The sequence below is a fragment of the Eutrigla gurnardus genome (assembly GCF_963514095.1).
Source record: "Eutrigla gurnardus genome assembly, chromosome: 3".
Taxonomy (NCBI): domain Eukaryota; kingdom Metazoa; phylum Chordata; class Actinopteri; order Perciformes; family Triglidae; genus Eutrigla; species Eutrigla gurnardus.
The window spans coordinates 30,341,436-30,354,823 of NC_139917.1; the positions used below are offsets into that span (position 1 = coordinate 30,341,436).

Below are 13,388 nucleotides of genomic sequence, written 5' to 3' on the forward strand. Positions count from 1 at the left end.
GCAGCACCACCCGTGAGTGCCTACCCACAGAGGGAGAGGCGTCGCACACGAATGCTGACCTACGGGACCCTGGGTGAGCCATCAGAGGTCGAGGTGGGTGTTGCTGATCTGTGTGTGAGTATACCTTCAACCCACGAGAGACTGTGGAGACCTTGGGTCATGCCAGACATTGAGGTGAGATAGACACTCATCGACATTAAAAGTGACATTTGATATTGCCTGATTCGAGACTCTTGAAGATGGAAAAAATGATATCAGAGACTGTGACAGAGACACTGAGTGCTGAGAACCAAAAGATAAACATGTTGCCGGATACACATGATGGACTGATCCTGTAAACTGAAAATAATGGTAACAGACTACAGGAACTGAGTGGCCGGAGTTCTGTTACACTGGGATATTTGTTTGGAAGGATAAAAGGTTTACTGAAACTGAAACTGTATGATGTATAAATGTGGTCTGGTTACAAAGGTAGGAAGTGATTCATGAACATTACTGTTGGTACAGAATGTTAATCTCCATGTCATCTACCAGGTCCAGACCAATACCATATGGGATTTCAGAGGGAAAAGTCAATGTGTGAAATAGAGATGCCTTCTTTTATTAAATGTCTGGAGACATTTAAGTTTGAGGGGGAGAGTGTGGCGCAACAAGAGTTGCTGACAATTTAAGAAAAAGTGTTTTTGAACATATGCGATGTTTCTATATGTTACTGGGGGAAAAAATTGTTATTTTTGGGTGTTTAATTCATTAGTATTAGTATAGTGTAAAAAGGGAAACAGTACCAGTATACCACCAGTAGATGGCAGAGTACCACCAAGGACAGTGCTGTCTGTGCCGAAATCTCACGTGATCGTGCGGGATTCTGTGAGATTTGCTCACTCCTGAACCACAGACGGCCATTGTCAAGTGTGTTGTTACTGAGCCGATCTTTTCTATTTTGCAGGTGAGTTGGGTATATGGGGAGTGTACACACTGTAAGAATGTTGTTATGGGCAGATATGTTTCGGATTACGTTTTGACGATGTTTAACTGTGTTTATGACATTTGTTGAGTGTGTTTGTAGTAAGAGTGGGTGGGTTAGCAGCTATTAGCATTAGCAACAAAACGCATGAAGTCCGAGAGTAGCTGCAGCGGAGTAGGAGTCATGTTAGGGCCTTAATGAGGTACGCTATGCTCAGCTAAGCTGCGTCAGATAGTCTGCTGAATGTTCTGTGGTGAAGAAATAAGTGATGTTGTAATATTATGACGGTTATGTGAATGTTGGGTTTATACTATGCTGGGAAGTGGGTTATTTTGGAAGAAGAAAACAGATTTGAATGTGAATATACTAATACTGTTATTATTGAATATTATTGAGTATTGGTTTATGGATATTATATTTTGGGTTTTTGACATTATTGCAGATTTTGGGGATTCGGTGAGATTTGCTCACTCCTGAACCACAGACGGCCATTGTCAAGTGTGTTGTTACTGAGCCGATCTTTTCTATTTTGCAGAAAACGCAACTCCAATAAAACAAATATGTGACACCAGTTGGAAATTGCATCATATCCTCTTTGGTCCTGTTACAATCGCGCCCTTAGGCAGCCTATGTTAATAAAATAAGGATTGTTTTTTGATAAGCTGTGGAACTCTGAGTTAATCTATTTCTACCTGAATTTCTATGAACTATTAGGCTGTTGAGTAAACCTATAACTTATATTTTACTTGATAAAATGAGACAATATATGCACTCATATGTCGTTATAGTGTTTTACAGTATCTGTAGCTATTAATGTGATGCTCATCATTTTCAAGCCATATTTTTTTGGCCCCTAATTTTGGATAATTTCCATCAACCGGCACCTTAATAAGTCACTCTCTCCTTGAATCCTTGAAAACCTTGAATACACTCTGGTTGAACAAAAATGTTGAATGCAAATATAATAATTGCAGAATTGCAGACTGCTTGCTGTGCCACCTGACTTAATCCAACTGCACCAATACACCATCCCACGCGTCTCGTCTGTTTAGGGTTTTTTCGGTGGGTACCACCGGGCCTGAAAAAAATTCTAGTGGAAACACTGCATGTGTGATCATTTATGTACAGAAATGATTTGGTCATACATTTTTTTGTAATTCAAAGTCATTCCCAACAGACATAACAGACACAAAAATTCAATGCATCACACATTATGTGGTTCAGATACAGCTGCCTGTGATTATACACTTGGCCAGTAGGTGGTTTCATGTGCACATGAAGTTTCAAGAAATGAACCCTTTCTCGAACCAATTGGCTCAAGTGGTTCGATGGCTCATGAGGCTTCATCTCACCATCACTAATGTGTTGCTGTTGTTCTCACCAGGGGCGGATCTAGGATTATGGGAGATCCGAGGCTTAGCCCAGAGGGACGAAAGATGTATGCGCAAAGTTCTGGCATATATTCTGCGTATGCTAACTGTTATTACAACCGACGGTAATGAAAACCATCTAGCAAAAACTCTATTTTTAAATCTTTTTTTTTAAAGATTTTTTTCTGGCATAGATGCCTTTTATTAGCAGTGGACAGATAGGAAACACAGCAGAGAGGGGGGGGTGTGACATGCAGCAAAAGACCACCAGCCTGGATTTGAACCGGGGTCGGTTGCGTATACGGGTATTCATGGCATGTGCTCTAACCACTCGGCCACCTGCGCACTTGAAAGATACTACTTTGTCAGTCAATAACTTCTCACACAGCGAGTATTAATCTTAACATTCACAGACCTAAAACATCTGTTCCGACGTTGGTCGTTAATTGTTGGTCGTTGCGCCACCGCTGAGAAAAACGTTCTTCTGTCCATCATGTAGCTACGTCCATCTGACATGTCGATTTGAACCCGCGGGCGGAATCAACACAGGAAAGAGAGAGAGGACACACTTCTTCTTGGCAGGACAGGCTATGAACGCAGGTTTCTTTCCCGCTGCTGCTGCCTCTCTGTTGGACTCCGGTACTGCAGGAAGGCTACACCAGACTCCGGTGCGGTCAGGGGAGGGAGACTGACATAAACCGCGTTGAGCTTTCCCCCCGATTCAAATGTGTAATCCGCCATTCGAGTCGGTCATTCTTTTACCATTCTGATTGGTGGAGGCTAGCAGCTTGACTAGCGAATCAGTGAAGCCCGGAAGTGACGATGGTAAACATACCAGATAACCAGTGGAATCGAAGAAGGCGGTCTAGAGAGGACCGCCTACTTCCGGTTTTCGTGTTTTTTGGCCCACAATACAGATTAGCGCCGCCTGTTGTTTTGGAGACATTACATCTCGCGCAAGCGCGGAACGTATGGCGTCGGCTGTAATTCCGTAGGTGTGAACCGCCCATGTCGTTGTTCGAGTCGGCCATATTAAGTAGCCGACGCCGAATTTACCGACGCAAGTCGGGCAGTTCTTCCGGTGTGTGCACAGCTTAAAAGTTGATCTCGGTGTCAGCGGTTGACTTAATGACAGCTGACACGTCTCTGTCTCTCTGTATTCAGCGTGCAGAGAGGTGAAAACCAGGTTTACACCAAACAGCTGTTTCCTGTGACCTCTTACGTCCTCGGCAGGCTTTGGGATGTTTACGGTGGAAACAACTGGAACAACTGGGAGGAGGAAACAACCTCACCAGCAGAGCTGCAGGAAGAGGCGGAGCGACGTCACACTCCAGAAACGAAAGGAAAGTTGGTCAGAGCGGCAGCAACGCAGCAGTCGAGACTAACCTCCGTTTGTTTCTCAGAAAACAAGATTCAAAGTGACGTCATCACGTCTTTCTTAAACACGGGTGAGTACAGCTGCTAATCTTTACTGTTCCAACAACCAGCATGAACACAAACTAAAGCTTGACTCGGCAGGAAGTTCTGGTCGTGTCAGCCGACACACTGGTAGCAGTCAAATAGTCAAAAAAATAAGGTCCTAACTCCTATTCCTAACTCCTATTCCTTGACCTCTGGGGAAAACGTCACGGGGTTAAGGAAAGGCGATAGGAGAACTCAAAAGGATTTAGGAAAAGACGACCGCGGTGCTCAGAGAATCCGACCGGACTTTCACCCAGCTACGTCATCATAATGACCACTAATGATTAACAGCTGATGATCGGCACCGGTGATTAGGCTCGTTGGAGATGAACTGCGCCTCACCTGGAAAGTAGACGAGAGCAGGCGGAGCAGCAGGAGGCGGAGCCTAAAAGCTGCGCTCCAGTTTCCATCGGCCAAGAAGATTTGACAGGAAGTCATAGAAAAAGTTACATCCTGTTAGACGCTAGGCTATCTGTAGTTTGTGACCACATTCGCATTTATTTATATCTGTTCATACATTTCTGTGGAAATGTAAATGTAAAGCTGCAGTTGCTCCTTAAGAGTCAGGAAAGAAAGTCAAATAAGTATAAAAAAGTGCCAATAAATATCACTAAAATTTATTTTTTTGACAGTTATACTGTATTAAATGTGTATGTTTTTTATTTTTTATGTCTGCCTCTTAAAGCACACCGTAGGGTAATTGCTCGTTTTGATAAGGGCTATATAAATGACCTCTTTTATTGTCGTTTTTATGATTATAATTAATATATAAACCACATGAGATGTTTAACGGACTGAACTTTGATTGCACAACATGAGACTAACAGCCCACGATCTAGTGTTAAATATTAGACTCACATAGGAAATTTGCATTTTCTACATAACGTGCCATTTGTTGTCAAAACTAAGAGCCAATCAGCTATTAGATGAGACGAGAGCCGGGCTTTTCCCATCATGCCCCGGGGCTTGCAGTCAGTTTAGAGCAACTGTGGCACATTTTTTTTTAAATACAAGATTGTATTTATTTTATTTTAACTATAAATCATAGTGTATGTCTCTTATAAATTAAAATGTTTGTCAGTAAGCAGAGCTTTGATAGCAGGGCTGTTCTCCAATTAAACTTCTACACAAAATGATGTGTCATCGCTTTGTTTCTCAGCAAGTCAAGACACAGTATCACAGGACAGAAGAACAGTCATCACAAGTGTTTCTTAATAATATATGATAAACAACTAAAGTGGTATTTTAAATGAACCGTTTTTCTTTTCTTTCACACTAGGTGTGTAGATATGGCTGCTGCAAACTATCCACATTCTGAAGATCAGTTTCTGTGCTCCATCTGTCTGGATGTGTTCACTGATCCAGTCACCACATCATGTGGACACAACTTCTGCAAAACCTGCATCGATACACACTGGAATACTAACGACCTGTACCTGTGTCCCATGTGTAAGAAGGTTTTTAACCTGAGACCTGAGCTGCACGTCAACACGTTCATCTCTGAGATGGTTGCTCAGTTCAGACAGTCAGCTCCACAGAAAGCCAGCAGCAGCAGATCAGAACAGCAGGAGGCCAAACCAGGAGAAGTTCCCTGTGACGTCTGCACTGGATCCAGACTGAAGGCCCTGAAGTCCTGCCTGGTGTGTCTGGTCTCCTACTGTGAGACTCACCTGGAGCCTCATCTGACCACGTCAGGCCTGAAAAGACACCAGCTGATCGACCCTGTGGAGAAGCTGGAAGGCAGGATGTGTAGGAAGCACGATAAACCTCTGGAGCTGTTCTGTAAGACCGACCAGACATGTGTCTGCATGCTCTGCAGCGTTTTAGACCACAAGACACACGAGTTTGTTCCTCTGAAAGAAGAATATGAAGACAAGAAGGCAGAGCTGGGGAAGACAGAGGCTGAAGCTCAGCAGATGATCCAGAAGAGACGACTGAAGATTCAGGAGATCAAACGCTCAGTCGACCTCAGTGAGCAAGATGCAGACAGAGTGATAGCAGAAGGTGTTCAGGTCTTCACTGGTCTGATGGAGTCTGTTCAGAGAGTCCAGAATGAGTTCATCAAAACTATAGAAGAGAAGCAGAGAACGACACAGAAACAGGCAGAAGGCTTCATCAAAGAGCTGGAACAGGAAATCTCTGAGCTGAAGAAGAGAAGCACTGAGGTGGAGAAGCTCTCACTCTCTGAAGACCACGTCCTCCTCCTCCAAAGCTTCCCGTCCCTGAAAGCTGCTCCACCCACCAAGGACAGGACAGAGGTCAGAGTTCATCCACCATCATATGAGGGGACTGTGGTGAAAGCTGTGGCCCAGCTGGAGGAGAAGCTCAGTACAGAGATGAAGAAGCTGGTTGAGTCTGAGCTGAAGAGGGTCCAGGTCTATGCAGTAGATGTGACTCTTGATCCTGATACAGCACATCCTCAACTCAACCTGTCTGATGATGGGAAGCAAGTAATTCATTTAGATGTGAAGAAGAATCTCCCCGACAACCCAGAGAGATTCTCTCATTACATTTGTGTCTTAGCAAAGCAGAGTTTCTCTTCAGGCAGATTCTACTTTGAGGTTCAAGTTGAAGGAAAGAATAAATGGGATCTTGGAGTGGCCAGAGAGTCCATCAACAGGAAGGAGGGAATCAAGCTGAGCCCTCAGGAAGGTTATTGGACTATATGTTTGAGAAATGGAAATGAGTACTACGCTTTTGCTGGCCCTCCGGTCCGTCTCTCTCTGAAGTCTCAGCCTCAGAAGGTGGGGGTGTTTGTGGATTATGAGGAGGGTCTGGTCTCCTTCTATGACGTAGATGCTGCAGCTCTTATCTACTCCTTTACTGGCTGCTCCTTCACTGACAAACTCCTCCCACTCTTCAATCCTTGTATGAATGATTCTGGTAAAAACTCTGCACCTCTGATCATCTGCCCTGTCAGAATAAACTAATCATTTATCTTATTTAATTTATAGAAATTAGTCATTGAAAGGAACAAATATACAGTCTCATTTGATAGTGTGGTATTAGTACTTTTACTTGAGTAAAGGATCTGAATACTTCCTCCACGTCTGTGGGAGCGTATGTGACGCAATTCATCCAACAATTTTGCTGTTATTTTATTGTAATAAACATAAAAAAAGATGCAGAAATAACGACATGATGATGACAATATGTAAAAACCCCAAAGTCATGTTTTTTTTAGGTCTGACTGCAAGACGACAAGCAAATAACTTAAAATGCTTGTTTTCTGAATGGAGTCTGGTTGATGGGAGCTAGGCTATGCTAACATTGTAGCTGCTCCGTCAACACTTAAAATAACATCTAGACATAAATACGGCAGAGACCTCGTTGTTTGTACCGTTGACAGTCTCTGGTTTCATCATAGTCTGGTCTCTGGACTCATGTGGACTACTATCTACACCTCTGGGAGACCACAGACCGCTACGATATGTTTAAGTCTCCATTTCTGATTCAGTGACGACAGGAGGAGAATCTCAATGAAACCATTGAGGAGAATCCACTCTGGGGGATGAAGCAATAAGACATGGAAGAAATGTCCAACAGAAACTTTGATGAATGTCGACTGTCGTTATTAATGAATGTAAATAAAGGAAGAATGATTTCAAACTGGCCTTTGTTTGTTGGCTTTTGTTTGTACACCAGATTCATGTGAGACTTCATGCTGTTGTACTTCGTGTCGCAGAGCATCGTCTCGGTCCGGCTGGTGTTGGAACTGGACGGCACTAATCTGGAGGGCAGGTCCATCCGGGTGAAGAAGAATTATAATAATAACAATAATAAACTTAATTTGTATAGCACCTTTAAAAATAAGAGTTTACAAAGTGTAAACACATAGTGACCTGTCAGTCAGCAGGTAAGCCCCGCCCCTTAAAGCATCCCCTGCTTTCTGGTCTGGTGGACTCTAAATGGACCATAATGTACTAAATGAACATCATGCTGGATTGAAGAAGACTTGAAACTAGAGATTGAGACCATAAACTCATGTTTACAATGTTTACTGAGATAATACATCAAGAGAGAAGTAGGACCATTTTCTCATAGACTTCTATACAACCAGAGAGGAGTCGCCCCCTGGTGGCCAGCAGAGAGAAGTAGGACCATTTTCTCATAGACTTCTATACAACCAGAGAGGAGTCGCCCCCTGGTGGGCAGCAGAGAGAATGCAGGTTTAAGGCATATTCCAGTCCAACAGTTATTTAAGATGAGAAATGAGAAAGAAGAAGAGATTTGTTTTGGTGTTTACCCGCGGTGGATGAATCTCTCTGGAGGAGAAGATCTTTGGGACGTCTCTTTTGTTTGTCCCCTTTCCTCCAAGATTATAGCAACAAAAAAAAAAAAAGAAATGAAGACGTCTAGATTAAGATGAGACGTCTAAGAAAGTGTTCAACCCTGAATAACCTGAATGTCAACTCATCTTTTAAACTTCAGCCGGCTCTTTCAACATAAAAGCATCTCCACAACTTCAGTTTGTTCATGTTTTTTATTTTTTTCCTGAAGAGGGGTCGTCCTCTTTAAAATGAACAGAACATTCCATCACTTAAAAAAAAAAAAAACTGTTTCCAAATCGAGACCAGAAACCGAGAGACGACTGATGACAGAAAGAGAAACAATAAATACTCTGAAGCGTCCGAGCAGAGAGAAGATTCCCGCTCGTGTAACTTTCCACGCCGTGAATCTGGTGCATGACGCTGCCAGGATGTGTGCTACACCAGCCTGGAGGAAGGAGCGGATTCATGTTAACACCCAGTCCACTTAATGAGCACACACACGGTGTAATGATGGGGGGATACGATCCGGAGACTCTTAATAACCCAAAGAACGGCTCATTTAAGTTCAAAAACAGACAAACACTAGTATCGGGGACAAACCAGGGATGGAAAACTAATTCCCTTTAGGACGCCTTGATGGGGGAAGTGTTGGACGTCGGCCGGAGTGATGGAGGCCGAGGCGTTGGCAGGTTGTCGTGGAAGGAGGGGTCCGCGTGAGGAAGAGGAGGGCGAGGAAGAGGACGGGGTTGCTTCCTCCCGGTCCTCTCATTCTATATCGTCCTCGCTCAGACTCTGTGCGCTCACGATACGCTGCAGGACAGAAGCAGAGAACAAACGTTCCACTCATGAACTTTTAAACCGTGGCTTGTTTGTTTGTTTTCTATGAGGAGCAACAGGAGGAGATCCATAGTAAAGGAGGAGGTGTTGGGCCTACCTGGCTGATGCTGGGCAGTTTGGTGAGCAGCATCTGGAAGACGGGCGGAGGCAGAGTCTGCTGCAGCACCTGCAGCAGCTGCTGAGGCTGACCACACACCGCGATGGCGTTGGTCAGGTGGTCCACGCCTTTCTCGTAGTCTCCTGTGGAGCGAAGGGCAAGGCGTGAGGACACGCCCACGGACTCCACAAACTACAGGGAGGATCGGACGGGAGAAACAAAGAGTGAATGTGAAGGAGGTGTTGGTGTGAGGAGGTGTTACCCTGAGCCAGCAGCTCCTCCCCCAGCTGGATCTCCTCCAGGAAGAACTTCTGCACCGCCTCGGCGTCCTTCAGGTCTGGGAGCTGCAGGACAAACAAGCGTCAGACGCAGGAAGGAACCGGTGTCTTTGTTTGACCGGGTTCCCACATGAAGGGGAATAAAAACAGGCCGCCTCGGCGTTGAGCGGACCGAAAAACAGACACAGTATTTTAAACCCGTTCATGTGTGAGCTGAAAAACTAAGTAACCATAGCAACCACTCACCAAATAGTGAGACACTCTTAAAAAAAAAAAAAACGATAAAGAAAAATACAGCGTGGGAAATATTATTGCAACTAAAATGTATAACATGATCAAAACAAAACTCCCTCATATTTAATGAAACGGCCCTAAAAAATGATCAAATCCTCCGACTTTCTACGTCTTGAAAATACTTTTTAAATTCTCCCGATATTCCAGAAACGCCCCCGAACCCTGTTTAGAGGTCAGACGTCACAGGAAGTCGTCGTCCCATGAAAGGTAATAAGCTCTGATCTGTGAGTCAGTGGGTGCAGTCGAATAGTCTTTTTTGCTTAGGAAGGTTCCTAACTGAAGAAGTGACCCGGAAGTTAACAAGTGACCGCCATGATAAGAGCCGTTTAATTCTCTAAATGCAAAGGAAAGGAGCTCCAATGCTTCCTTTCAGAGCGCCTTTAGCATAGGATGCAACGGACCTTCCTATGCGAAAGGAAAGGAGATTACGCCGACCCACAATTCTTTGCGAGAGCAACATTTAAAGTGCCGCACACCTCGGCCGTTCATGAAAACAAACGATAGGTGCATTTACATATTTAACAATGACTTTCATGCAGACATATAGTAATTGGAATAGTGATGATAAATGTGTGTGGGCAGTGATAATAATCAAATGTTTTTTTTTTTTTTCATTTATTTCAATCATGTTACAAATGTTTGACAAAAACGAAACTAAAACCACAAATGAAACGTAAATAAAGCAACCGGTCAAACAGGAGCTGCTGGACCTGAAGCCGGTCAGTGAACCAGCTGTTTATAAAACCAACATGTGGAGAAGTGGACGATGCGCTTTTTGTAGTCCAATATTGTAGTTTATCCAGCGCAGACGCACGTCAATCTCCGGTGCCGATCATCAGCTGTCAATCATCAGCGGCCGCGTTATAATGACGTAGCTTAGTGAAAGTCCGGTCGGATTCTCTGAACACCGCGGTCGTCTTTTCCTAAATCCTTTTGAGTTCTCCTATCGCCTTTCCTTAACCCTGTGACGTTTTCCCCAGAGGTCAAGGAATAGGAGATAGGAATAGGAGTTAGGACCTTATTTTTTGACTATTCGACTGCACCCAGTGAAACTGTCAGAATAAAACAGGAAGTGAAGTTGTTCTGCCTCTAAAATAAAAGCCTACATATATAGTGGTTACTGCTTCCACTAGTGCAGTTTATTAATGCTAATACATGATGACATATGTATCAACGATAATACAATATTAATAAGATACAGAGAGGGTTGTATGGTACCTGTTATTGATATGGAAGTTCATTACATGTTTTGTAACAGGAGGAGTCGCCCCCTGATGGCCGGCAGAGAGAATGCAAGTTGAAGACACAATAACCTGTGTTGTTGTTGTTCTCACCTTTGCCATGCCGGCCCTCTCTTTGGCTGCCTTCTGCTTTCTCCTCCCTGCAACAGAAACACAAAACAAACAAAGTCAGACTCCCAAAGTCAGCGTTTGAAGACATTAGAAACCAAAGAAATCGTTGCAGTTCAAAACTCCCCGTAAGACGACAGACTTTGGCGTTTGCTGAGTTTCTAACTATTGGTTTAAAAGTTGATCTCGTGTCAGCGGTTGACTTAATGACAGCTGACACGTCTCTGTGGTCTCTCTGTATTCAGCATCCCCTTTAAGAGTCACATACTTTGGCTGGAAAAGGTGTAATGATTTATCATCAACAGGTGGAAACTACTCAAAAAATAAATAAATGATTTACTCTTACTAACAAAATGTTAGGACTCATAAGGTGAGTTTGTCGGTCCTCTGGTCAGTGTTACTCCTCAGCCAACTAACACCATTTAATCTCTGTTGGGCAGGAAGTGCGTCTTCGTTGTTGTGTAACAGCTTGATGAATAAGTCGCCGGTGCGGTCTGCTGAAGCGCCCTTAAAAGGTTGAGTGGGTCATTTTATTCAGAAACACATACTGTTATATTACTTGAAATCCTCATAACATACCGATAGAAATGAATAAATAAAATGCCCTGACAAACATTTTTTTTAAATGTCATCTGCGGCAGGACTGTAAAAAACCCCATCCAAGGTCTGAACGAAGGGGGCGGGACTTTTTCGGTTCAGCGATGCGTTCAAAGTCAAAGTTTCTGTGGTTTTTTCAAATGACCTACTCTACCTTTAAACAATGCTAGTATTGTGACAGCAACAAACCCACCCTGGATAAATAGTTAAATGGTTTTTTAAACATTATAACATTATTTGCCAATAACAAAGTGACACCAAACTTCACTGAAACTTGACACGACCTTGCTGATGTCTACAAGGTGCAAACCGGATATACGTTTGGTATTACAAAAAGGAGCATCTCTATGGCAACACGCTGACAGCAGTTTTACGGTCGTCAAAGGGTCGTTTTGAGAGTACAATTCGTTAATTCGGTGACAATTTGCTGATTTACACCAGCTCGTTTCGAGAACATGTGGGATTGAAGCCACACAAAACTTGTATAATCCCCAACCGGAAGTACATGTTTTATTTATTTAATAATCATCTGCAAACATAAATCAAATCATACAAATGATCGCATGTGGCGCCACACATTCAACAGTCCATATCTGGAGATTTTAAAGTTTAAAAGACGGGAAAATAGCTGATCTTAAGTCTGCCGGAGCACAGTGTCAAAGCTATCATACATTTAAAAGAAGAATTCTCCTTTAACTGACACTGATCGGTTGGTCGACTATGCGCCGAATTAATCCGGAGACGTTGCGGATTTGTGAACGGTCATTATTGTGCACCGCAAGGTGTGCTAACTGCTTAGCTAACGAGCAGACGTTAGAAACGTCAGATGAGTGAACGGAGTTCGGCGTCAGAGCGTGAGACGACCGCGTCAAAACAGAAAACACGGGTCCTCGGCAGAAGCCGTTGACACGGGGGTTGATACAATGTGAGCCGAGCCGAACCCGAGGACCGGATCCGAGCTCCTGGGCCCTGATGAAGGAGGAGGAGGAAGAAGAGGTCAACACTCACGTTCCCGCAGCCTGTTCTTGAAGTTGGGGTCACTCCGTCGTTTCTTGTCGAAATAGATGCAGTAACCGACGAGCAGAGCGCCGCACACCCCCGCGGCTAGCGCACTGGTCCTACCGCCCATCATAGCTGCCGGTGCCCTGTCGGTTTGAGCAGGATTTCGGGTTAAATTATCGGGTATTTTCCTTCTCCGCTATTCGGTTAACGCGAAGAGACGACTGGCGGTGGCGGAGCGGCTCGGAGGAAGGACCCCGTAAGGACCCCACGGCTGTTTGACAGCTTGAAGCCGCCTTGTAGAGTGCCTGACTGGAAATAAAGAATACACGCATGTTCACGTTTAAAGAAGACGTGTCGGTGCTTTTGAAATTGAAAGAAATAAAAATAAAGGTGTTTAATATATTATATATATCTAGTTTTACATATTATAGTCTAGTCTATAGTTGTAGTCTTCCTCTGCAGCAGCGTCAGTGGTTGTCTATGTTGATTGTTGTCTGTGAGAAAATGTTTGCTTACAAATTGGGTGAACTGGCTCTTTTAAAGCACTAACATCTTATATCAGTCCAGTTCTTTGTTGCAGCAGCTGCTTCCCCTCGACAACGCTGAGGGGAAGCAGACTCAAACAAACTGGAACGAGCTTCGTGCCCTGTGGCATTATGGGTAGAGCAGGCCGAACACACCGGCGGTGACTCCTGTCTGTCAGCAGGGGTAGCTGTTGGTTCATCACAGCCTTCATGAAACACACAAACACACACACGCTCTGAAAGTACACTCAGTCTGTCAAACACACACACACACACACACACACACACACACACACACACACACACACACACACACACACACAGAGTCTGCATCCTGTCTGGCT

The 13,388-nt window shown here is 44.0% G+C and overlaps 2 protein-coding genes across 2 annotated transcripts; one reads left to right on the top strand and one right to left on the bottom strand.

Moving 5' to 3' along the window:
• The first annotated feature begins 5,079 nt into the window (after window positions 1-5,079).
• LOC311011364 (E3 ubiquitin-protein ligase TRIM21-like) lies at window positions 5,080-7,408 on the top strand. Its single transcript, XM_084006270.1, has one exon. It carries the CDS (start codon window positions 5,085-5,087, stop codon window positions 6,723-6,725), a length of 1,641 nt encoding a protein of 546 aa, XP_083862396.1. The 5' UTR covers window positions 5,080-5,084; the 3' UTR covers window positions 6,726-7,408.
• Window positions 7,409-8,332: 924 nt separating this feature from the next.
• LOC311010575 (mitochondrial import receptor subunit TOM20 homolog) lies at window positions 8,333-12,780 on the bottom strand. Its single transcript, XM_084005121.1, has 5 exons — window positions 12,527-12,780; window positions 10,907-10,953; window positions 9,263-9,344; window positions 9,001-9,143; window positions 8,333-8,876 (listed from the first exon to the last, which is right to left on the bottom strand). The coding sequence occupies exons 1-5, from the start codon at window positions 12,648-12,650 to the stop codon at window positions 8,832-8,834; spliced, it is 441 nt and encodes a 146-aa protein (XP_083861247.1). The 5' UTR covers window positions 12,651-12,780; the 3' UTR covers window positions 8,333-8,831.
• Between the last annotated feature and the right edge of the window lie 608 nt (window positions 12,781-13,388).

What these genes read in the sequence shown, in the direction of transcription:
- LOC311011364 (XM_084006270.1), top strand. Translation starts at nt 5,085, where the DNA reads ATGGCTGCTGCAAACTATCCACATTCTGAAGATCAGTTTCTGTGCTCC.
- LOC311010575 (XM_084005121.1), bottom strand. Translation starts at nt 12,650, where the DNA reads ATGATGGGCGGTAGGACCAGTGCGCTAGCCGCGGGGGTGTGCGGCGCT. An exon ending in GGAGGAGCTGCTGGCTCAGG is followed by an intron (nt 9,144 to 9,262) that starts GTAACACCTCCT and finishes TTCGCTCCACAG; the next exon opens with GAGACTACGAGAAAGGCGTG. An exon ending in AACTGCCCAGCATCAGCCAG is followed by an intron (nt 8,877 to 9,000) that starts GTAGGCCCAACA and finishes TCTGTCCTGCAG; the next exon opens with CGTATCGTGAGCGCACAGAG.